The sequence below is a fragment of the Hoplias malabaricus genome, chromosome 3 (genome assembly GCF_029633855.1).
Source record: "Hoplias malabaricus isolate fHopMal1 chromosome 3, fHopMal1.hap1, whole genome shotgun sequence".
In the NCBI taxonomy this organism is placed as follows: Eukaryota; Metazoa; Chordata; class Actinopteri; order Characiformes; family Erythrinidae; genus Hoplias; species Hoplias malabaricus.
Window position 1 is genome coordinate 51395992 of NC_089802.1, and position 23900 is coordinate 51419891.

The 23900-nt window shown below is 37.6% G+C and overlaps 5 protein-coding genes across 10 annotated transcripts; 4 read left to right on the plus strand and 1 right to left on the minus strand.

Annotated features, from left to right (window-relative positions):
* The first annotated feature begins 30 nt into the window (after positions 1-30).
* Positions 31-8353, plus strand: sxph (saxiphilin). The gene is made up of 17 exons (XM_066666545.1): positions 31-119; positions 490-653; positions 831-930; positions 2415-2594; positions 3178-3340; positions 3700-3764; positions 3967-4124; positions 4397-4583; positions 4731-4879; positions 5176-5266; positions 5367-5414; positions 6195-6377; positions 6536-6683; positions 6812-6894; positions 7405-7589; positions 7920-8106; positions 8229-8353. Exons 1-17 carry the CDS (start codon positions 65-67, stop codon positions 8270-8272), a joined length of 2190 nt encoding a protein of 729 aa, XP_066522642.1. The 5' UTR covers positions 31-64; the 3' UTR covers positions 8273-8353.
* A 429-nt stretch (positions 8354-8782) lies between these two features.
* Positions 8783-13645, plus strand: sirt4 (sirtuin 4). Of its 2 annotated transcripts, XM_066666086.1 has the most exons (5): positions 8811-8900; positions 9473-9543; positions 10638-11122; positions 11736-12030; positions 12683-13645. In XM_066666086.1, exons 1-5 carry the CDS (start codon positions 8831-8833, stop codon positions 12833-12835), a joined length of 1074 nt encoding a protein of 357 aa, XP_066522183.1. In that variant the 5' UTR covers positions 8811-8830; the 3' UTR covers positions 12836-13645. The 2 variants fall into 2 exon arrangements, with proteins under 2 accessions (XP_066522184.1, XP_066522183.1); XM_066666087.1 differs by lacking the exon at positions 9473-9543 and having other exon boundaries at positions 8783-8900.
* A 298-nt stretch (positions 13646-13943) lies between these two features.
* On the minus strand, positions 13944-16153 carry c3h1orf74 (chromosome 3 C1orf74 homolog). Of its 3 annotated transcripts, XM_066666688.1 has the most exons (3): positions 15347-15526; positions 15125-15207; positions 13944-15002 (listed from the first exon to the last, which is right to left on the minus strand). In XM_066666688.1, the coding sequence occupies exon 3, from the start codon at positions 14927-14929 to the stop codon at positions 14138-14140; it is 792 nt and encodes a 263-aa protein (XP_066522785.1). In that variant the 5' UTR covers positions 14930-15002; positions 15125-15207; positions 15347-15526; the 3' UTR covers positions 13944-14137. The 3 variants fall into 3 exon arrangements, with proteins under 3 accessions (XP_066522785.1, XP_066522787.1, XP_066522786.1); XM_066666690.1 differs by lacking the exons at positions 15125-15207; positions 15347-15526 and adding an exon at positions 16020-16153; XM_066666689.1 differs by lacking the exon at positions 15125-15207.
* Positions 16043-21434, plus strand: rft1 (RFT1 homolog). 3 transcript variants are annotated; one of them, XM_066664411.1, is made up of 13 exons: positions 16043-16311; positions 16423-16508; positions 16591-16710; positions 17186-17375; positions 18116-18217; positions 18325-18459; positions 19104-19182; positions 19262-19312; positions 19408-19499; positions 19629-19773; positions 20086-20191; positions 20299-20548; positions 20724-21434. In XM_066664411.1, the coding sequence occupies exons 1-13, from the start codon at positions 16249-16251 to the stop codon at positions 20886-20888; spliced, it is 1584 nt and encodes a 527-aa protein (XP_066520508.1). In that variant the 5' UTR covers positions 16043-16248; the 3' UTR covers positions 20889-21434. The 3 variants fall into 3 exon arrangements, with proteins under 3 accessions (XP_066520508.1, XP_066520507.1, XP_066520509.1); XM_066664410.1 differs by having other exon boundaries at positions 19408-19538; positions 20724-21430; XM_066664412.1 differs by having other exon boundaries at positions 16260-16311; positions 16423-16503; positions 19408-19538; positions 20724-21429.
* Positions 21435-22569: 1135 nt separating this feature from the next.
* mustn1a (musculoskeletal, embryonic nuclear protein 1a) lies at positions 22570-23899 on the plus strand. Its single transcript, XM_066664523.1, has 3 exons — positions 22570-22732; positions 22812-22944; positions 23706-23899. The coding sequence occupies exons 1-3, from the start codon at positions 22577-22579 to the stop codon at positions 23792-23794; spliced, it is 378 nt and encodes a 125-aa protein (XP_066520620.1). The 5' UTR covers positions 22570-22576; the 3' UTR covers positions 23795-23899.
* The last annotated feature ends 1 nt before the right edge of the window (position 23900 follows it).

Here is a 23900-nt window from a genome sequence, read left to right on the forward strand (position 1 = left end):
GCCAAGCTGTTTTCTCCTTCCTGAGTTTGCTCCTACAGGCTGGTTCACAAAAGAGCATGCCAAGATGAAAGGCTTGCGTGGAACTATTATCATCCTCTTCTTTTCTGCTGCCGTTTGGGGTAAGTACGCATTTCTACATGCAGAGAAATCTGCAGGAATGTTTGTATTCTTAAATTTATTATAGCTTTTTAAACCTCTATTTGGTATCAAAGAATTTTCTGAAATCCTCAGCTTATACAGTATATTACTCTGTCCAGCAAGTTAAAAATTCATGAGACCATTAAAGTTGTTTGTTTGTTTGTTTGTTTTTTTATTTATTTGATTTATGAGTGCAGAGATAGCAAAATCAAATATGGTTTGAATTAGTTCATTAGTAATTGGACATAACTAGGTTATTGTTTTCTTTAAGATGTTGTAGGTTTCGTTAATCCTAATTTCCTAATTAACTGGCCTCTGATGGTATTCAACTGTTTATGCATGCTTGCACAGGTAAAAAGATGCGCTGGTGTACTGTATCAGAGCCAGAACAGAGGAAGTGTGCAGATCTGGCTAAAGCTCTAGTAGCTGCTTTAACGTCCTCTGCAGTCACAGCTTTTGGTCGACTGTCCTGTGTAAGAGCCTACAGCAAAGCTGACTGCATCAGCAAGATTCGGGTGGGTTGCTACTCCTCATGAGCCTTTAATACAAACAGTGCCTCTCAAATGTTTAGACATAAATCGTTACATTCTCTCTCAGTCAAATCAAAGCCACTCCTATGGTGGCCATAATGGCTGGGGAGATATTTCTGTAGATCTTGACCATACAATACTGGCTCTTCTGGCTCTTCTTAGGCTAATAAAGCTGATCTTGTGACTCTGGATGCAGGAGAGGTCTACTCTGCAGTAAAGCAGTTTGGTCTTACAGCAATCGCCAAGGAGATTTACACTGATGGTATAAATTTAAATACTTAATCACTGGATTAATGAAACACCTTCACTGTATATCTGTCCACGTTTGTGAATATAATTTTTACAAACCTGATTATTAGAAAATAGTTTTATAAATGGTCAAAACAATATTTTCAATGTTTGAACAGGAAATGTTATAATTTTTGGAAAAATATATTCTCATGATTAATTTGATGCCAAAATCTCCAAAGTCACTATGTGGGGGAACTTTTTGGAGGAAGCCATGTCCTAATGATTATAGGACCCTGCTTGTTACTAGAGGATTGCCAGTTTGATCCCCAGGACTGAAAGGGATATCCATGACAAGTGCTCCTGGGGGCCAAGGAAGACTGCACATTGCTTTGTGTGTGCATGTGCAACAGAAAGTGTTAAAGCTGTTTAATTTTTATACAAAAAAAAAATTATTAATTGGCAACAGGTCAGTGACATGATAAACAGAGCATCCCAGATAGGATTTCAAAAGTAGAATGCATGGACATATAATACAACAGTTCAAGAATAACACTTCTATAGACCCGATTCTGTACTGGAAATCACTTCATGGACTCATAAACACTTCCAAAAACCATTGGCTCTGAACACAGTTTGTTGCTGCACCCACAAGGTTAAATCTCATCAATGCAAAGAAACCTATATATAAACAGTGCTGAGCTCATTTGTGCCTTGCTCAAGCTTTGAATTCATTTTTACTTGGACAGGAATTAAATCAGCGACCATGCAGTTCTCAAACACCTACAGCACATGCAGGAGAAACTCCAGAGCATTAGTGGCTTTGTTCTCACATGCACTGACTCAAAATTTACCCAAAGTCTTTACTAGAGGGATAGTGGGATAAAGTCAGCATAAAGACTGGGGTGAATGTTGCAGGTGTTTGGTTTTACACATACAATTCTTCCAGGTAAACTCTGGAAAAATTCTGGGTTACTGTGCATGTGTGAAAGGAGCTATAGAGTATAGTTTAAATGATTTGAACACCATTGCATTTTACCTTTATTTATATTCAACACACAGTTGAATTCTGCTATTTTATGTGTAGATTATTTATGTGATCTTTATCAGACATGATGGTGCATACATGGTTTATCACCTAATGATATTACTGCTGGACAATATGATTCACCAAACCATGAATATCTAAAAAATCTTTCAAGAACTGTTTCATGGTCAGCAGCTGAGTACTCATTAAGTTTTAGAAGATGACTAACATGTTTGTGGTGGGTGGTCTACAATCTCTACACCATGAAAATCAACCTACAAAGTAGGTGTTTCTAAAAACCTGCCTACTGAGTGTATTATGGGATATAGATATGGGATGCCACTATTTGTATTGTTGCAGGTAATATGACTGTCAGCAGATTCTCTATTTGTCTGTCATTTCTGAGAGTCAGTGATTTTTCTAATGTAGAGTTGATATTGTAAGGCCTTGAACTACATTTTACTGTTCAACATTTACATACTCTTTCTCAGGTGGCTGTATACTGGCAGTGGCAGTAGTGAAGAAATCTACCTCATTAGACATCCGCACTCTGCAGGGCACCAGGAGCTGCCACAGTGGAGTTCGATGGACTGCAGGTTGGAGTCTGCCTTTAGGACACCTCCTTTCCCGCAACTACCTGCCCTGGGAAGAGGAACAGCCCCTTAGCCAAGGTGACTACTTCTGACTGTTAATAATAAACATGGACTTACATTGTAGTTGTTATAAATTATTTAAAATAAAAGATTTTCACCATCTCTTGATCCCTTAGAATAAAATAGACAGATTTGTTACTATGATACTACTTTTTACCATGATCTAGAAGTAACAAATACATACATTATTAAAGCACAGTCTTGTTCTGTATGGAATCCCCACAGTTTGAAAATACAAAAAAAAAACTGGCCTGGTTGAATTAGGGTTAGAATCTTGAGAGAATCTGACCCTTATTTTACATGTCTGAAAACTTCTTTATGACTTCAACACCAATCGCTGTAGGCTGAACAGGTGGCGATATATAAATGTGTTTATTGTTGTAACCTACAACAAATATCAATTTAAACCTTTTTTTTAACTTATGATTTTCCATATATGGTCTACAAACAATTTTTTTATTTAAAATTTTTACAATTTTATTATAACCGAAGACTAAGGTTTTTAAAGAAATGTCACTTCTGTGATTACTGTATGTAAAGTGGTGTACTCTGTTGGGTAGAGGTTTAAACTTCACAACTGCTTTGTGTGTCCATAACACAGCGGTCAGTATCTTCTTCAATGCCAGCTGTGTGCCAGGAGCAGGCACCATGGCACTCAGCCTGTGTTTCCTGTGCCAAGGTCTAAAGTCCTATAACTCACAGAAGAACTTCCACTGTGAGACGTCTCACAGTGAACCATTCTACCACAACCAAGGGGCACTCAGGTAATGACTGGAAATGGTATTATCAATAGTATAACATTCTGCATAAAAATTCAATAATTCATTCATTGTATATATAATCTTTAACAGCTAATCCAATTCAGTGTCACGGTGGGTCTGGAGCCTACCCGGAATCACTGGGCGCAAGGCAGGACTACACCACTTCACAGGGCAATCTAAAGTTGTTTATTGTTATTTACTGGTCAAGAGCTCTCTGGTGTTTGAAGACAGATTAATATCATAATTCATCATTTCAGGTATCCTGTGAATCCAATGCACATTTTTCCAAACTAAGAAACTTGATAATGACTCTCTCTCTCTCTCTCTCTCTCTCTCTCTCTCTCTCGCACACACACACACAGGTGCCTGACGTCTGGAGCAGGAGATGTGGCTTTTGTGGACCATAGAGCTCTGGACAGTATAGAAGGTTAACTCAATATCTGCTCAGTTTACATGTGTACTGCAGGCTGATATCATTATCAGGCTACATTTTATTTGAGGGACTTCACTGTACATTTTGTTTATTTTTATTTTTTTTTTTACTTGCACTTAAAGCTTAACATCTCTGCTGCTCATCCTCCCCATATTTTTTCTCCTACTCTCTACTTGTCTCTTTCGTGCCTCTACAGAGAGTGAGAAGGATGAATACAGATTACTTTGCACAGATGGTTCTCATTCTCCACTCAGCAATTTCAGAAAGTGCAATCTTGGGCGTGGCCCTGGTTGGGGTGTGGTCACAAGGCAGAACAACCGTAAAATTGCCCGAAAGTTTCTGTTAGCTTCTCAGGTACTAATCCATATATGTTTGGGTTATAATGATGCCCAAAAACATATGGCGACAAATCAGCTTGATAGTCTTAATATGATACATTTGTCAAGAATTGATGAGTGCCTGAATATGTTCCACTGAAGTCATTGTTAATATGATAATTGTGCACCCATGTTTTGATATGATACAAATTTCAATAATCAAGAGAAGTTTTGATACTTTGTTTGTTAATCTTTATATTGTCATTTTTCCCCCAATATCTTTTGAAATTTTACAAATATGTTTATTAGGCAATGTTTGGCTGGAGGGGAAAAGAACGTCAACGTTTCCAGCTATTTAATTCATCTGTTTATGGCACAAAGGACCTGCTCTTCAGTGATGTGACTGAGAAACTTTCTGTCTTTAATGAAGACATGGATATCAGCCTGGTTCTTGGTCTAGACTATGTTGCCTTGCTTAAGGGTCTTGGACATGAAGGTATATTATATACTGACCTTTTTTTCTATGAATGACTTGAGTGAGAGAGAAAAAGAGGCAGTGTGTATGATCTTTTCCAAATGAAGTCTTGTGTCCATCATGTTTTTTGTATTTCTCCTTATCAGAAAAGTGTTTGTGTGTGTTTAGGGAGTTCACTGGAAGACAGTGTGGTGAGGTGGTGCTGTATAAGTCATGCTGAACAGAAAAAGTGTGAACAGTGGGCATTCAGCATTAAATCTGATCCTCTGGTGTGTGTGAGAGCCTCGTCCATGAGCGACTGCATTGAGAAGATTAAGGTCCAATCAGATAAACTAACTATTGCCAAACATTGCTAACTAAACTGCTTGAACCTTGCTGACAGGAATATCAAAATAAAGCCACTGATCACAGGAATGAAATGTGTATCTTCAGATATGATCTTGATAGAAAGCTTTTTCAGAAACCAGAATGTGTGGCCATAATTACCTGCTGCCTATTTGGTGATTTTAGGCGAAAACATCACCATTCTATGCTGTTCCTATGCTGTTACCAATATAATTAAACTAAGCAGACCATTAGCTGACATTCTTTTTTCTACTCTGTTGTCTTACAGAAAGATGAAGTAGACGCAGTGTCTTTGGATGCCACACATACCTTTATAGCTGGAAAGTGTGGCCTTGTACCTGTAGTGACTGAGTATTATGGTAAAAAAAAAACCTCCATTCCTTTTCATTTTGTACATTCTCCTGGTCTGTCATATGCTGTGTGTATATAATATTTATGCATGTGCTTTCTATCCATAAGGAGCTAAGTGCATATTCACTCAAGGAGAAGGCCATTTTGAGACTAAAGGTAAATGGTGCAGCAGACTCTAATTCCTCATTCAAGGAATACTATCCATGTTAGGAATAGCTCCCTATTTACTGTTCCATATATTACTCACTATACAGTGCATTTTTATATGAAACTAAATTCAGGAGGGTACTAAAAATTTTCAGACACTACCTCATGCAGGTTTTTACCAAACAATGCAGTGCATTACAAGTATCTGTTATCCACTAATGTCAGCTAATGTACATGGTTTGTACACTACTTTTTTGCTGTGCAGTTTGCTGTGCTGGGTGAACTGAAATCTGTCCACTATATTTGCAGACACTACTAAAACTGGCAGAACCCCAAAATAGTGCTTCACACTTTCAGACACGGCATGTGTTTATCAAGTATTACATTTTAAAGGGAAAATCACTTTTTTGAAAACAGACTTTTTCTTAAATCTCACATTTTACATGAAATAAACTGCACCTCATAACTTATCAGCTAAGATATATTCTTAGATACTATGTCATTTTTGATGAACAGGTTGGAGTTTTATGGGTTTTAACTGTTTAAATCGTAACTGGATATCTTTAAATCTATATTCTTAGAATTACCCTTCACTTTTTGACAGTCTGTTACGTGCCAAGGTTGAAATTATGTTTTTCCAAGCTCTAATATGAATTCTGTGTGCTGAAATTTTGGAAAACGAATGGAAATTTTCTTTGCTTCCAGACAAACTGGATTTGGAAATTTGACAGTAGCATTTAGTGTCTGACGTTAAAACAAATCTTCAAATATTTTTGTTTGACCCTGTAGACTTGCCAACAGTGTATGGGGTGGCAGTGGTGCGTCGCTCCAGTAGAAACTTGTATTTTGGTACTATGAATGGTCGGAGGTCTTGTCATGGTCATATGTACAGCCCTGCAGGTTGGGTACTACCTGCTAAACACACATTGAGCACAGAACATAATAACAGCGCCTCCTGTGAACCGAACAAAGGTACTCCTTGCAACATAAACTATTCTTTTAACATAGTAGTGAGAGATATTCTCTGTTGATAATCACTATATTACTATTAATGTTGTATAAAAATATTGTAGGTGGTCATACGGTGTAACTGAGTGTTCTGATAAACTGTGGTGTATCTGTGATCATAGTGTACTCAGAAGTATTTTGGAAGGGCTGTTTACCAGGAGGTCAGGGAAACCTTTGTAAAGTGTGTGTAGGTGGAACAGAAGAAGCTGCCTCCAAACGCTGCTCTGACAATCACAACGAGCGCTATTATGGAAATATGGGAGCACTGAGGTAAGAGAAAGTTACTGTCCCTATACAAACATCCCTATACAAATTTTGCATTATACAGCAAAATCTACATTGGATATTTAGCCTAGAGCTTTTACCTGCAACAGATACGTATCAGTGCATTGTTTCAGATGTCTGGTTGGAGACCCCAGTGGGAAAAGCTATGGAGATGTTGCTTTCATGGAACACCACAACTTAGAAAGCAATATTGAAAGTAAGATGGATCACACTGCCATCCTTTGAAATGTATGAGTTAAAAAGCAGTTTGCCACAGCAGACTTTTGCTGTTTATGTCCTTTGCTCCACACAAATTCATATTTTGGCGAAAAATCTTCCCTTCTCTTCAATTGTAGTTGATGGGTAATAAATTGGAGGATAAATAGTTACATAATTAGGCTTGATCCTAAAGGGTTAAAACATATTGTTTCTTTCAGGTCAAGGCCTTGTTATTTTAATTTCTTTCTGTATTACTATTTTTATATTCTTTTGGGGGGAAAAAAACTTCCCTCATGATTAATAGATTAATTAGAATGTTCCAAAGTAACTTGTTACATTACCATGCCTTCATAATAAAATATTATTTTATTTTTCTTATACATTTACAATTCTGGAAGTTTAATATGTTTTATAATAGCAAAAACATGTAGTTGGATGTAGTCAAACTAATAAATATTTAGTCTTTTGGTGTACAGTTTGTGAGATTAATGTTATGTTTTATGGACAGATTTGAACAACAGTAGGTGGGCTGAGGGCTGGCTGGCCTGGGATTTTGAGTTGCTGTGTGGTGATGGAGGGCGAGCTGCACTGACAGAGTGGAGGAGCTGTAACCTGGGAGCTATCCCTCCCAACACGGTCATGACTCGACCTGTACTCACTGCTCGCATTTATGACTTCCTCATGAAATCTCAGGTCAAAGCCCCTTTAATAATATGCTGTTTTATTTGTAATGTTAACCTTTAAATGATTACTACATGCAAGATTACAGTAATAAAATAATAAAATAACATGAACTGTATAACATTGTAATATAACTAAAATAGCACGCTTCCTTCTTACATTTCTCTCAACTGAATTCTCGTTATATGAGTCTATATTCTTTTGGAAAGCTAGATTGTTTGATTTTTGGCCAGCAGGAATGCTTTTATTTTTTTAATCCCAGCCAACTTAAAGATTGTTAAAATGTAAATCACTTTTTATAAGGAATATTATGTAACAATGATCAATGCTTTCTTTCTTCAGGAGGCCACGGCAGCACATGCAGATTCAGAGTTCCATATGTTTGAGTCTCAGCAGTACGGTGAAAGTGACTTGCTCTTTAAAGATGCTACACAGTGTCTGGTTCATACCAGTCACATGGACTATCGCTCAATATTGGGAGAGGAGTTCTATTCACACACAGAACACATCTTTAACTGCACACATTCAGGTGAAAAAACACACATGCACACTTACTGTATAAATCTATCACAGGTTTTAGAACAGTCTCATATAATAATATTAATTACCTTTTTTGTCTGTTTATTTATTTATTTATTTATTCATTCACAGATATTCTGGAGTTTTGCAACCAAGATGTGTGCAGCATATTCTGAACAACTTGAAAATGTGGAACTAGAGTAGTTTCTACTTTTTTTTTTTTTTTTCCTATGCACAATAAACTACTCCCTCTGGACAAATTATGTATAACTTGTGGAATGAATAAATAGGGACTGTATTAGGACCCTATGTGGTTTGGCAAAAAAAAATAAGATATACACAATTTTCCTCTTAGCCCCGGTGTAGTCAATCAGACAAAAAAAATCTAATTTTTTGTTCACATTTTATTTCTGTAGTTTAGTGCTAGTGCTATAAGAATGCTGTTGCTTAAAAATGCTCCAAGTTTGAATGCTAAATTTTTCAATAACTACATATACAAACCACATCTAGGACAGAGTATGTCGCTTTGTTAAATGTAAAAATGCTCAGAACTAGTCCCTGTATGTGTGAATTTGAATTGGCAGCTATTGTTTAAAGTAATTTAAATGTCCTAAAAGAGGGGTCTTACATTTACGGCCTGCTGCTTTCATTTGACTGGCCCCTTAAACTATAGCAGCAAAGCATGTGGTCTGGCCAAGGGGGTTGAAGAAGATTTGGTTAGAAACAATATAGACATGTCTTTTTACCAATCCAGTGAATTCATTTTGGGCAAAAAATGTACAAACATTGGTCCGTCAGTGTCTAGTAAGTATATTTCATACAAACAGTGACGATCTGGTTCTCTATTCTGAGTTTTTTCACTCAGGTGTAGCTTCACTGGTATTTACCAGTGTGGTGGATGTTAAAAATTTGACTGGAATTACAAACAGCAATGTTTCATGCCGAAATTATAATCTTACAATATTAACTATCAAATAAATTTGCCAGGCGGCCTGGCACTTCAGCTCCACAACACTTACTTTACAATATATTTTTCTTTGGCAAATTCTTTCACAGTGTTTAGTGATTATTCATTCATTTTTTAAAAAGCAGTTTGATCGAAAACTCACAGCTCCTGACCCACCACAACCCAGAACTTGATAAGTGGTTAGACATCTCACGTTTTCTGCAATGCGCCAAAACATCTGACAAGCCAATATGGTTGTATATATTGGAAATATTATGAATTATCAGTTATTCGTTTGTGTTAAATGTTTTGCAAACGATGCCTGCGGGCAAAATTAGGCTTACGTAAGCGACTGAAGTACAAAAGGACTACATTGCCCAAAATGCATATCGAAGTTGTAAAGAGGAAGTGATGTTCGTGTATCCTCCAGAGAACTACACTACCACACTGCAATGTGAGCGGAGGCTGAGGAGCGATATGTGGAGGAGGTCCTCAGAGCCGGTAAGGTTTTACTGTACTTCGCTGCTGTTGCCGGGTCTAAATATTACCGAAAAGATATAAAATACGTCAGCGGTGAAACTTCTGTTGTACTTGGTAAATGTGATTAGTCCGTTTGTTAGTCGTAGTTCTGCGCAGTGTTTCTGTCGGTGACAGTGAATTAAGTCGTGTTGTTGACAAGTGGAACACGGACATAAATAACGAGTGAACTCAGAAGTTCAACATTCAACGGATCTTCACAAAGAGGAGAGTCCCTCGACTCCCTAATACTTGGATCAGATAATGTCAATAATAAAAATGCTGTCATTACAATTAACAACCAGTAAAACCTGATTTTTTTATTTGGTGTAAATGGTTGTCTTTGTGTTGTCAATGATGAGAAAATGAAGTACTATATTCATCTTCCGTCGTGCATATTTTATTCAGTCTGTTTCTCGTCTGTTACTTGTGGAAGGCAACTGTAGGCTGTTGACTAATTGGCTCCGTTTTAACGATGAATCCAGTGGCTCCTCAGTTTGATGCGTAGTTGTTCTTCATTTAAAGTATAATCGTTCTTAAAAACAACAGGTTCATATAGCAGTATATTGCTTTGTTTGTTTTAAAGCAATTTGAGAATTTGTCTTAAAAATGTTTTATGCTAAATCAAAGTCATCATATGACAAAATTATCACATTTTTATTATTATTATTGAATTAGATTAATTAAAATCAATGTGTATGTTCACTGGTCACTTTAGATAGAAAATAAAAGGCAGTAATCCTTTTGTAAATATTGCAGCCAGTGGGTCCAATCCTCACCGGTAATTTTTTTGTAAAATGAACCTTTTCACATCAATCACTCTAACTTTAAATAGTTTGAAAATGTATGGTAAAAATTTGCAGAATTCCTCTTTAACCCCTGCCTTACTCACTGATTCCAGGTAGGCTCCAGAAGCAAGACGAAGCAGCTACAGAAGATGAATCATTGAATGATTTAGTGATGCAGATTGAACTTTAAAAGCTCACTTTGCAAACCACACTTGACTTAAAGGGAAGGGGAAAACTGATAATTAGGTTTCTCTTAACTAAATAAACAGCATTGTAACTGTCTGCTTCCAGATGCTGTTCTCCTGGTGGACTCGCCCCTGCTGTGTGGCAGTGAGGAAGCAGGCCTCTTCAGTTCATGCTGGAGCATTGGATTTTGTTCCAGCCAGCAGCTCAGTGGACAGGACATCGTTGGAGCAGCTGCAGATGTTTATAACTCGAGCCTCGCGGCTGTTTGTGATAACTGGAGCAGGACTATCCACTGAGTCTGGGATTCCTGATTACCGGTCAGAGGGCGTGGGGCTGTACGCTCGGACGGACCGCCGGCCTATGCAGCACTCAGAGTTTGTGCGCAGTGCAAAAGCTCGACAGCGATACTGGGCCAGGAACTATGTGGCCTGGCCACGGTTCTCCTCCCACCTCCCTAACTCCGCACACTATGCCTTGAGAGACTGGGAAAAGAAGGGCAAAGTTCACTGGCTTGTCACTCAGAATGTGGATGCTTTACATTCAAAGGCAGGACACCAGAGGCTGACTGAGCTGCATGGCTGTTCTCACAGGTAAAGAAAAAACCTCAAGTCAATGTACAGCTTTATTTCACTCTCCACTTTACCCTTGACAGCAGGTATGTTAAAAAACAGATAAATGGAGCTTTTTATCTTAAGTATAGGCAAGAACCTGAATAACCTTGGAATGCATTAAGAAATATGCACTTAGAATTTCAGAAGTGTTTTTGCAGTGTTGTGCAAAAGTTTGAACAACCTTGTTCAAATGATAGGTTTGTGTGTGTTTTTTTTTTTTTTTTTTTTAATTTACTGAGTTTAGTACTTTGGAAAAAGATACATAACATATGCCATAACTTTGGTCACAAGCTAGAATTTGTTTTTCCTCCCAATACTGAACAACTAAACTGTAACTGTACATTAAAATGCATGTGTGTCTCTGTAGATGACATGTACTTACAAAACAAACTTTGTTTTGAGTGCCCATACTAATACATGCATTGTCACACACTGCATTTATTGTTGAAATATTAATTTCAATCATTCAGCCCTTTTGATCAAAACAAAGGTTAATGAAATGTAAATTTGTCATGGCACTGTATTAACATGTCTAATAAACTGAGTGTGTACATTGTCTCTCTCTCTCTCTCTCTGTCTGCCTGTCTGTCAGGGTGATGTGTCTGGGATGTGGTGAGCTGAGTGCTCGTGACAAGCTACAGAAGCGTTTTGCGACTCTGAACCCTGGCTGGGAATCTAGTCCAGGACCTGTAGCACCAGATGGAGATGTGCTACTGGATGATGAACAGGTACTGCACTTCAGAGTGCCCTCGTGCCAATCCTGTGGAGGCATTCTCAAACCTCAAGTGACATTTTTTGGTGATACAGTGGATCGAGGCACTGTGCAGTTTGTGCATGACCAGCTTGCGGAATGTGATGCTGTGCTTGTAGCTGGATCTTCACTCCAGGTGAGAGGTGTTTTAATTTGTGATGCTTATACTCAATCATTCCAGGAAAACTAACTTGACATGGGTTTCTCTATATGTGACAAAGGCTCATATTTTCAGGAATGTTTGTATGAGATCAACTGACAGATTGGTACAAATTATGTTTATAAGTTAATTTCTGCACATTGCATACTACTACTTTTGTGCAGAGAAACAGCTGTTGACTTTGCCCTTGTTGACTTCAGACTTGACACAGACCTTCATGCCCTAAAGTGACAACGCTGACATATATTTATAGAATGTACTTTAAGAATTGTCTGTAATGATTTCTGAGACACTTGGCAACAATGAAATTTCTTAAAATACTTTATGCAAAGCAACCTGAAGTGCTTACTAAAACATGTTGCTGAAAATGTGAAAATTCTATTGAATGTTGTTAAATTGGAAGTAATGCATCATTTTATTATTTTTTGGCAAATAACTGATTGTGTTGTAGATTTATTTAGAAGATAACTACTTAACTAATTTTCTTTTGTAACATTTTTTAGAAAACTACATGTTTTAGGTCTTAATTGTTATTTTATAAAAAAAAATTATTATTTAGCATTAATTTAGTTCTGTAACAAGATTATTTATGGGGCTTTACCAAAGAATACTCTGCTGTATTGTCCAGGTTTATTCTGGGTACCGTTTCCTGTTAGCAGCTAATGAGAGACGAATCCCAGTGGCCATCCTGAACATTGGAGCCACAAGGGCTGACCATCTTGCTGAGCTTAAAGTGAGTGGGCGCTGTGGAGAAGTGCTTTCAACCCTCAATCACAACTGAAATGGAGAAAGAGACTCAAACAAAAAAAAACATTTGTTCACTCAGATGGTACTTTATGATTTTAATTCATGGCTTCTCTAATAAACAGATGTCTACCTCAGTTCAGAAATTAACAGAACACACTACAAAAATATTATGTGACAATCATTACTATGTAGCTGATTTGTAAACAGCAATTTAGATTTGATTTATTTAGTCAAAACATGTGAATGGTCTGAATACTTACTGGAAAATGCAGTGTGTGGGTGTTGGTGCAGATATGTGATGGGAAATTATGTCCTACCATCAAGACTTTATAAGGCTTTGGTCCACTTTGTCAAACATAGATTAGTCTGAAGCCTAATATTGGACTAAACAGCAGTCCCTGTTTAGTTTTATTTTATGGTTAGGCTTAATATGCTTTTATGAAACTGGCCCTTGGTGTTTTCACTTACATTGATGCTGTTTTTATTGAAGCTCAGTGTAACATCAAGGTAAATAACCTTGCACATGGGTGTTGTATGAAATGTGTAGTGTGGTTTGGGAATTTTTTTCAAACCTCCCACCTCCCTTTTTTTTTTACTTTTAGAGTACAAACTCAAACATTACTTGAAGCAAGTTCTTTTCAAAATAAATGAAACATTTAAAGAATTTATTCACTGTGGTTATAGTACACCTAGTTACAGTGTAATTTGGTGGCAGTCAACCTTGAATATATACTTTTATTTTTTTTTCCTTTTTTGAATTTTGAGAGGATTAATGTCATGTAAAACATTATCTTTCATATATACTAGTAAATATGGGACATTGTTTGTACTGTATTACAGATATAGCCACGTAATAAAAACTTTGTCTTTATTTGGCAATCCTGATGATGATATGTAATGCATGTCAGATGCATTTAAATTAAGCTAATTTAACTTGGCCTTAGAAATAAAGGCTCTTAATGTTTTCAATAGTGTTAAAGAGCAGACTTTTAGCCCTGCCTCGCTTTTCTCACTTCTTTAAGATTCAGAGTTAACTTTCACATTTATTTGTGATGTAATCATGGGTGTGGCTGTTAGAGATGCACCCAATGACTGCAGAATACAAGACAAAGGCAGATTTAGCTTTTTTTTTTTTTATTGCCAGGCCCCAAAGATCTGCAGACTTCATGGCACATAACTTAAATCTAATACTACTCTGAGAATACAGAGATTACTTTCATTAACAGACATAAATTATCAACAGAATGGTTTTATTATATTGGACTGTCATTGCAAAGCTCAAAACAACAGCCCTGATAGAACTGTTTTAAAAACAGTAACCTGAATAGCAACTCTGTCACAGAGTTACATATGGCAAAATGACTGTTTCCTTTAAAAAACTGAGCTCAGTCAAAACAGACTGTTTGCCAAACTTCTCCTTCAATGCCTCAGTCCATTGTTCTATATGACTGTACATGTCTGACCATAACATTTCAGGAACACTGAAGGAGTAAATACAACTATAGTGTCTTTTATCACTTGTTTGCCAGCAGACCCAAACCTTGTTCACCATCAATGGTGTCATATTCAGGCAGTTCTCAAAGCCCTGGGTCTGATCAAACCAATAAGAAGCAGGATAGCCAAGGAGGATCCCAAAAAGGGTGCACAAATTCCACTGACCATACAGTTCCTCTCCCACAACACAGACTGAATGAGTGTCCATTTTGCATAGAAATTCCAAAATGTCTTTTACCATGTCCTCAGTTCTGCACTCCAGACCACTGATGTTGGGCTGCTCTCTCAAAGGACAAACATCCACAATGATGAAACTCTTTTTTTGAAGTAGTTCTGCTAGTTGTGACTTCATCAGCTCAGAATTCACAACAAGTGTGTTTCCATCAATAGAGAAAATCTGCAAAGATGTAGACAGTAACCCAGCCTCTTTTAGCGAGGTCACATATTGTTGGAGTTGTTCTGCACATGCTGCATTGCTGTCATATAACAAGGCTGGTTTGAGACCCAAGTCCACAGCTAATATCTGGGCTGCAATATCCAAGCACTGTGACCGAGGAAGTCGTTTCTTCTTATTCCCACAACACAAGAACTTCTGAGCGGTTGAGATAAAAATGTCTGCAGAACTCATCATCATCTTCCTCTCTGCAGAACCAGTGATGGACTTCTCAAAAGGTCCTGGCCATTTGTTCTATGGGTGTCTGCTCCTTCTGGGAATGCAAAACAAAAAATAAAAATATATTTTAAATGGATAACATTAATAAAACTTATTACAATCGATTTTAATAATAATACATTCGTCAGGATTCCTTGTTTCTTGCATAATTATTACTTTTTTATACAGACATGCTTCTCTTCATGGGTTCATTTAAGTGTTGATGGACAGAGATGAGTTATCAGGGGTTAGTGGAAGACCTAAGAGTGAGAATTTATGGTTAAAAACTTCACAATTTATTTTCTGAATGGAACTATACCAAAAATAGGTTATAACAAAGATGTACTTTATATATATATATGCATATACTTTTTTACTGATCTAAGATAATTCACTTACTGTAAAATCTTCCTTTTGTGGTTACGTAGCCATTGTAAACAACGTCACGCACGTCTTAAGAGTCTCTACAGAGTCCAGGGTTCAGACAGAGGTGATCTTTAACCGTATTCATAAATATTTTCATTATTTTCTCAAACTGAAGAAAACCAGCAAGCTCAACCGACTCTGTCTCCTCGTCAGTGCTGCTACCGTTTGAACATTGTAGTGACGTCATTGTGACCGGACGTCAAAATAAAAGTCACAAATACAATAACAGGTTGTAAATAAAATACAGACCTTCACTTCAAATTAGGGTATTATGATAAGGTATAATTATTATCATTTTCAGTCGTTTGTTCATTCATTATCTGTAACCTTTTCATCCTGTTGATGGTTGAAGTGGGTTTTGGGTACAAGGCAGGAACACATCCTGGGCACAATACACTCAGACATTCAGCAGATTTTAAATATTGTTACTTATATAATTTATTTCACAATACATGTTGATGTCAGATTTGGTTTGTTAGAGCAGAAGGTGGCTATGACTGACCTGCCTGTTCTGTAGGCTATATTTGAAAGCATAGGAACATGTATCTAAAATATATACTGCACTCGAATAAATGCTTAGATTTCACCTAACGTCAACGTTTTTTGTGGCCTTAAATTTTTAGTCTTAATGAAACGTTGTCTGTACCTTTATTTTGAAGGACCGTTCGTCTTCTTTTAGTGATGTGGAAGTGGTCCGTGTTCTGTAGCCTGTCATCTGTATGGTTTAAAAGTTTTCTTTCCTATTAGGTTATCGTTGCTGATGCAGCAGCGAATGTGTCGTTGTGTGTAATGCCTGATTAATAAATAATTGATGAGTTGGAGCCCTGTGAGGGCTTGAATTGTGAACAGAGGACGAGTGAACAGTGAAGCTTACAATGGGCTCTGAGGACGTACTCAAGAGCGCTTCCACTCTGGCATCGTATAATGTCCTGCTTCAGGTAAACAAACCCTGCCACGGGGTGTTTCTGTATGTCTACAGACAAGACTGTGGCCTAGCAGAAAGAGAAGCTTGACACGATTTCTGTTTTTATTATTCCTCTTGGTTTTAGGTGATGTTCCGCCTGCTCACTTTCTTCTTGAACGCTTTTACACTGCGCTTCGTGTCTAAGGAATTAATCGGCGTGGTTAACGTAAGGTCTGTTTAAAATACCCTGGTAGAAAAACTCATTCTTGGTTGTGTGGTACGTGTAAGGCTCACAGCGCAGTGTGTGTTTCAGGTTAATGCTGCTCTACACTACCTTGGTGTTTCTGTCAAGAGAGGCGTTCCGGAGGGCGTGTCTAAGCGGGGACGGGGCGGGGCGTAATTGGAGACAGGTGATCAACCTGTTGTGGTTCACGTGAGTATTCAGAACACACCCGAAGTGGTTCTCTGTTCATCGTTAAATATGTTATTCACTATATAGGGTACTATTATAGGGAACTGAATCCTGGAGGGTACACTCTCAGAAAAAAAAGAAAGTAGGCATACATTATTGTCACTAAAGGTGCAGTGTAAACGTACCTTAAAATGTATAACAGTGGTTGTAAAGTCCAGTTGTGTTCCCTAAACATTCTCTTCTCCAGAAGCAGAGGTGAATATTTGTATTCTTTCATCCTGGAGACGAAATTAGGTGTAAGAAAAACACAACATTTTAAAATCTACAATTTTAATAAAGTAAAAAAACTCTCTTAATGTTTAGTGTCGGTAATTGGATGAGTCCCCCCCACCCCCCGATTTTCTGTAGCAGCATTGATATGTATTATTATATTTTCACTTGTATATTTTTGGATATTTGAGTAGACTGTAAACATCTGTCTCCTTTTAACCCTCAGGTTGCCACTGGGCTGTTTCTGGGGTGTACTGCTGGTGTGTGTGTGGTGGTGGCTGCTGCAGGCTCCTGATCCTCAGACTGTTCCTCATTATGTTCCTGCTGTGGGGCTCTTCTGTTTTGCTGCTCTCACGGAGTTACTGGCTGAGCCACTCTGGGTTCTTGCACAAGCACATATGCTGATCCGCTTAAAGGCAAGTAAAACTATGACTATTTTATTGCATTGTTTTCATCTGATATTCAGCTACTGTGTGCGGCATGGTGTCTCAGTCACACAGCTTCAGGGACCTGGAGGTTGTGAGTCCCGCTCCGGGTGACTGTCTGTGAGGAGTTTGGTCTGTTCTCTCTGTGTCTGTGTGGGTTTCCTCCGGGTGCTCCGTTTTTCTCCCACAGTCCAAAATCACACGTTGGTAGGTGGACTGGCAACTCAAAAGTGTCCATAGGTGTGTGGGTGTGGGTTTTTGTTTGTATGTGTGTGTGGCTGTTGCCCTGTGAAGGACTGGAACCCCCTCCAGTGTATGTTCCTGCGTTGCAATCAAGGACTCTCGACCCACGAGACCCTGAACTGGATGAGTGGTTACAGATAATGACTGAATGAATGAATGAATTCAGCTAATGTGCTTGTTTGAATTATGTATCTAAAATAGACATTAATCATTTTCATCTCTTTACCCCATAGAAATAAAAAGTTTTATTTACTTTATTTTAAGACTGAAATATATAAATTATCTCTGTCCTAACTGCATGCCCTGCATATAGCCTCATTCAAAAGGCAGTCTGGGCTAAATCACATTAAACCAAACGCTTTTATTTGGAAAAAGGGAGGAGAAATTCATTTTTCCATGATACAAGCACAAGTGACCGTTAAACCTTAATGATATATGCATTGAACCCCGTTGATCCTTAACTCATGATTTCTCATCCTTTTGAACAGGTGATTGCTGAGAGTCTAGCAATGATTGCAAAGTGTCTAGTCACTGTAGTAATGGTGGTCTCTGCTCCGAAATGGGGTCTCTACATATTCTCTGCTGCCCAGGTGATTGTCTGTCATGAATTAAAATGTATGGGTCATTGTGATCTGTTTATTTTTTTTCTTTGGCTGTACCCGCACTTTTGTAACATTGTGTGTATGTGTGTTTATAGTGTGTGTATGCAGGGTTCCTACTTCTCTGTTATTTTGTCTACTTCCTCCGTTTTCTTGGGTCTGCAGATGCAAAGAAGAAGGCCTTCCCTCTGCATCATGTCTCACAGCTGCTGCCCACAAGAATCAAAGGACAGGTGAATTGACAAGTTGTTTTTAGATCAATGCTTAAAATAAGCTGGGCTGGGTATGAGGGTCCTCCTGCATTGAATGTGGATGTGATTTCTGCCAGAGTCGCTTGTGTGTTTGCATGTTAAGTTCTAGCCAGACGCCGCTGGTCACACTTATTAAGTGCCTGTGGTCAGCCACTGCACTGTCCACAGTGGGTGGTAATGCCTTCTATAACATATTCCTTGTTCACTAGTGAGAAAATGGATCACAGAATGTTAAACACCCACACAACTTCAGAAATGCTAAGTCCCACACTATGGTGCCTTATTCGATAATTTATGTTGTTTTGCAGTGAGCACACTGGCCAGTGTTCAGCCTCATTCACAAGATAACACTTTACAACTTGGTAATGGTGTGGGCATTCCTAAGTCAATGCCACTTCATGATCAATTTAGGTATTTCTATCCCATAATTTTGATTGTCAGTGTCTAGTCGACTGGTATAATTGCCAATAGAGGGCCTGAGGAATAGGCTATCATACATGACTCAAATGCAATACATCTGCTACATTACTTTAAAGTCCATGTTACTTTACTTGAAAACTGAAGATTGACACAAACAAATGCTGCTGTTTAATGTGTTTTTTGGGGGTTTTTTTGTCTGCATGTAGCCTATAATAAACTGGAAGCTTGCTACACTTACTTGGAGTTTCTTCAAACAGTCCTTCCTCAAACAGATACTCACAGAAGGTAATGTATATTAGCTTACATTGCCTTTGTGATTTGTAAATTTTTGAAATGACTAAATATAATTCGATTAATGTCCCAGGTGAGCGCTATGTGATGACCTTCCTGAATGTACTTAACTTTGGTGACCAGGGTGAGTGCAATTTCATAGAAAGTTTTTTTTTTTTTTTTTAATATCATCTTCATATTATTAGACACACATTCTCCATCTGTTTTTCTTCACTGCAGGGGTGTATGATATAGTAAACAATCTTGGCTCCATGGTGGCTCGGTTTCTCTTTCTGCCCATCGAGGAGAGTTTTTATGTGTTCTTTGCCAAGGTATTAGAGCGAGGGAGAGATGTACAGCATCAGAAAGAAGTTAGTATAAACAATAGCACACTGCTCTCATTAATGCAGCCAGTCAACTATAAGATTTAAAGTGAATGATGTATGTTTATTTGTCCACAGGAGGAGGTTTCCATAGCAGCAGATGTACTAGAATGTCTGCTGAAGCTGGTTCTCCTGATTGGACTCATTATCACTGCATTTGGTTACTCATACTCCCACCTAGCACTCAGTTTGTACGGAGGGGAACTTCTGAGCAGTGGAACAGGTAAAACACGCACATGCTCCCTCCTACATATACAAACATTGACCTTAAAAAAATGATTTGGACATTTGTCTCCATGACATTTCCATATCATCAGTCTGATATACTCATAGTTTTTTCTTCTGAAACAAATATTCTTCTGTCAACATTTCTTGAAACTTTATCTTTGCTGTCAGCTTGTTTTTTAAATTAACAATTAAATTGAATATATTTTAGGTATCATTTTCAGTTTTATGTATACTATTGCAAAACTGTGAATTTATCTTGGTGGACAAAAATCGAAATATAATATGAATTTTTGCTTTTTTGTTTCAGGGCCTGCCCTTTTACGCTGTTACAGTTTTTACGTGCTGTTTTTGGCCATCAATGGTGTAACAGAGTGTTTTGTTTTTGCTGCCATGAGCAAGGAGGAGGTGGACAGGTTTGTTCTTATGTAAATGTAAACATACACCATGACATGTATTTTCTAAACAATTTTTCTTCATCTATGTAAATGTCTTTAAAATATTCTTTAAAATTTTTTTGCAGGTATAACCTGGTGATGCTGGGGTTATCTGCATCTTTTCTGATGCTTTCCTATTGGCTGACCTGGCTGTTTGGGGGCATAGGTTTTATCCTAGCAAACTGCTGTAATATGGTTCTGCGAATCACACACAGTCTCATTTACATACAGCACTACTTCAAACACAGTGATCATGCCCCCCTGTCCGGACTCCGCCCACATCCAGCTGTGCTGATAGCCCTCATGATTAGCTCTGTCCTCACAGCTTTCTCAGAGGTAAAGCTACAAATATAGATAGTTAAATTGGCCACCATAATGTTTGAGACAAAGGCATTTTTTCTGCCTCTGTATATTATGTGCACATTATTATTTTATTTTAAAAAATGGTCTTAATGGTTTTACTATGTAGAAATTAGAACACATTTAATACAAATTTTTTCTTCTTTTTCAGAGCATGTTTTGCTGTGATAGCGGCTGGTTGCTAAGGCTTGCTCACATCACCACCGGGGCAGTTTGTTTACTAGGTGTGGTCATCATAGTGTTTCTTACAGAAACCAGACTTGTTCAGTTCATCAGAACTCAGTTAATTCCAAAGTACAGCAAGAAAGACACATGAATATGCATTACCTGTCAAACTCTTGACCTTGAATTAGACAGGAGTGTTAGATGTTCTTTTGGACCAAATATTGCCTTTTTAATTTGGGCACCTGTGAATGTTGTATAGGCAGAGACATAGAAATGTTCTTAACATTTTGAATTTTTGTTTTAAGCATTTCCAAATATTCTAATATTAAGAACAGCTATAATACTTAAGAAAACTTAAGTGGTTTAAAGGGTTTCAGAAGGTCTTTTCATTTTTAACAATCAAATGATGTTACAATGCAATGGCACTGGTACATCCATGAAGCTTCTGTTTTTTCATACTTTTAGACATTAGTATATTCCATTCATAAAACAATCATTATTAACTCATGCAAGTCTAAGTGCATATGTCTAAGTCAGGAAACTGAATTGTTTCTCTGTTAGAAACGTTAATGACATTTTCTGTCTTTTATACAAAATGAACCCTAAAGTAAAGTGGTTATTACAGTGAATTAAATAAATGGGTTTTTGCTGAGAGTGGTTACATTTTTCAAAAATCATAAAGTGTTGGTAAAATAAATTCTTAAAAATAATTAAATAATAGGTGTTAGACATTAGCTGCCTTACTGTACACACAGTATATATTTTGGGAAACAAAAAAGCAAAGAAAATGATATGTGAAATAAAATGATGGTAACTTAATGTTCATAATCTTCAAAATCTACTTAATGTGTATATACACTGATCAGCCACACAATTAAAACCATGGTCAGATAACGTGAATAGCATTTAATTATCTTATTACAATTTCATGTATGTGTTGAAAAAATATACACATGTAAGGATTATCTGACATGGCAAGGGCCAATTGTAATGGCCAGATGACAGCATCTCTAAAAATAGAGTGAGCATCAGTGTGATGTGTACTGAGGCCCAATCTTGCAAGTTAAAGGACTTAAGGTATCTGCTGCCAATGTCTTGGTCCTGGCTACCACAGAACACTTTCAGAGACTGGTCAAAGCTGTTCTGGTAGCATGAATTAGATCTACACCATGTTAGGAAGGTGGTTAAATGCTATGGCTGATCAGTGTATATTATTAATACATTAGCTCCTAATACATAAATTTTGCCAGGGAGTATTTGCATGTTGTCACTGTCCAATTAACAACATGTATCTCCCCAAACAACAACTTTACATTAGAAGGGAAAAATCTCCTTAACTGTCAATGGAAGTAAACATAAAAAAGCATTTTATTCCAAGTAATTTTGGAGCATTTCTATTGGTCCATTCATCATGAAGTTTTACCACAATGTGAAGGGCAGCCGCTGTGTTTAAAGGCTGTAGTAAACTAAAAATCCACAAAAGTGAAGATACATGTTTTTAATTGGACATTGATTATATGTATTGTATGTTTAAAAATACAGCCCTATCCGGAGAATAAAACACAGAGTACAATCATACACTTTCCGAATAAATGACCCTAATCAAAGCCATGTGTGGCACTAAAACTCAGAGACAACATCAAAGAGTGAGCCAGAAGCACTACCTCATTCACATAAGAGCACATACGCTTGTCATTGCTGAGCTGAAGGAAGACGTCACTTCATTATTATCATACACATCACCGTGAGAACAGAGGGAAAAGGGATAGAGGGAGGAGTTAAATCATGACTCATGGCCTGGCTCAGAGAGTTTTAGTCTCCCAGGGTTTGTGTGTGTGTATGAGAACTGGACTCTGTAAAGGAAGGGTGTGTGTGCATATAAACAGGCATAATAGAGGAAAGAAAGGAAGGAAGAAAATTACAAGCTGCAAAGCTCCAGTGAAGTTTTGGATTTCTCCAGCATACAGAATCTCCAGAACTGTGAGAATGTCTCAGGTATGAGAAAGTAACTCTTCCGAACTTTATTTGAGCCTTCAATGTGGAGGAATGTTTGGTAATCTTCCCCTCTCTGCAGCTACATGACGAGGAAGAGGAGGGAAAGATGAAGAGGCCAGAGGTGCGAGATGAAGACCTGATCCAAGCGAGGGATAACCTGGCATCAGGAACGGAGGTGAAGAGTAAGACCTTTCAGGTGATGGAGGAATGTGGTGAGTGCAGTGGTGACATTGTGATCTCAGAACCAAGTGTATTGCACAATCAGTGTGTGTTAGATTTACAGCACAGCTGCTTGTCTGAAAGGATCTGAAATGTGTGTCTGAGCAGTTGGCTTTGCCAGTGTTTCCACTCCATATAAAGCAGCACAGGCCCTCAACGCTTGGGACACACAGACAAATGCACTCTGGGGAGTAACAAATGCATGTTTATGTGGATGTCTCTGGAATAGCCACTCATATATCTTAGTACTAAGTGGACTGATGATTATTCTCCCTTAACTGCCTGAGTTTTCAAGGCAACTTTCTGTTGAGATGCAACAGTATTTTAAAACAAATTTTAATTTGCATTTATTTATGATTTCAAAAAGTTGAAATACTGAAGACTACAATGGAGCAGGAGTTTCAGAAAACAATTTGGGAACACTACTGTACATCCTTGTTTATAAGGCTCAATCATCAGTTATCATAACATTTTCTAGGTTGAAATTGACTAAGGCAGCCTTTATAATAGTAATTGAAATAAATCCTAATGAAGCCTTTAATTTTGAAGGTTATTCTGTTGTCATACATTTTATGTAGGTGTCATGTAGCCTTATGAACAAGGACCCACCGTTAAATCTTTTAAAAACTAATTCACCATCATAAAGATATTCTACTATTTATAATCCAATTTAAGTCATAACTGAACATGTCCAACAAAACTCCTTTTACTCAAACTTCTATCAGTTCAGTAACTGTTTTTTCTCCTCCATCAGAGCGTGTTGGAAAAGTTGCTCCCTCTGTGTTCAGTAATGTTCGCTCAGGAGGGGAGACTGTCTTCAACAAACCCAGCAGGAAAAAGTAAAACTCACAGAAGATCCAAGAATCAACTCATCATTTATCTTGTGGCACAATGAGTTAATACATTTTGAATAAAATCCATCTTTGGCAATCTTGCATTCTGTGGATTG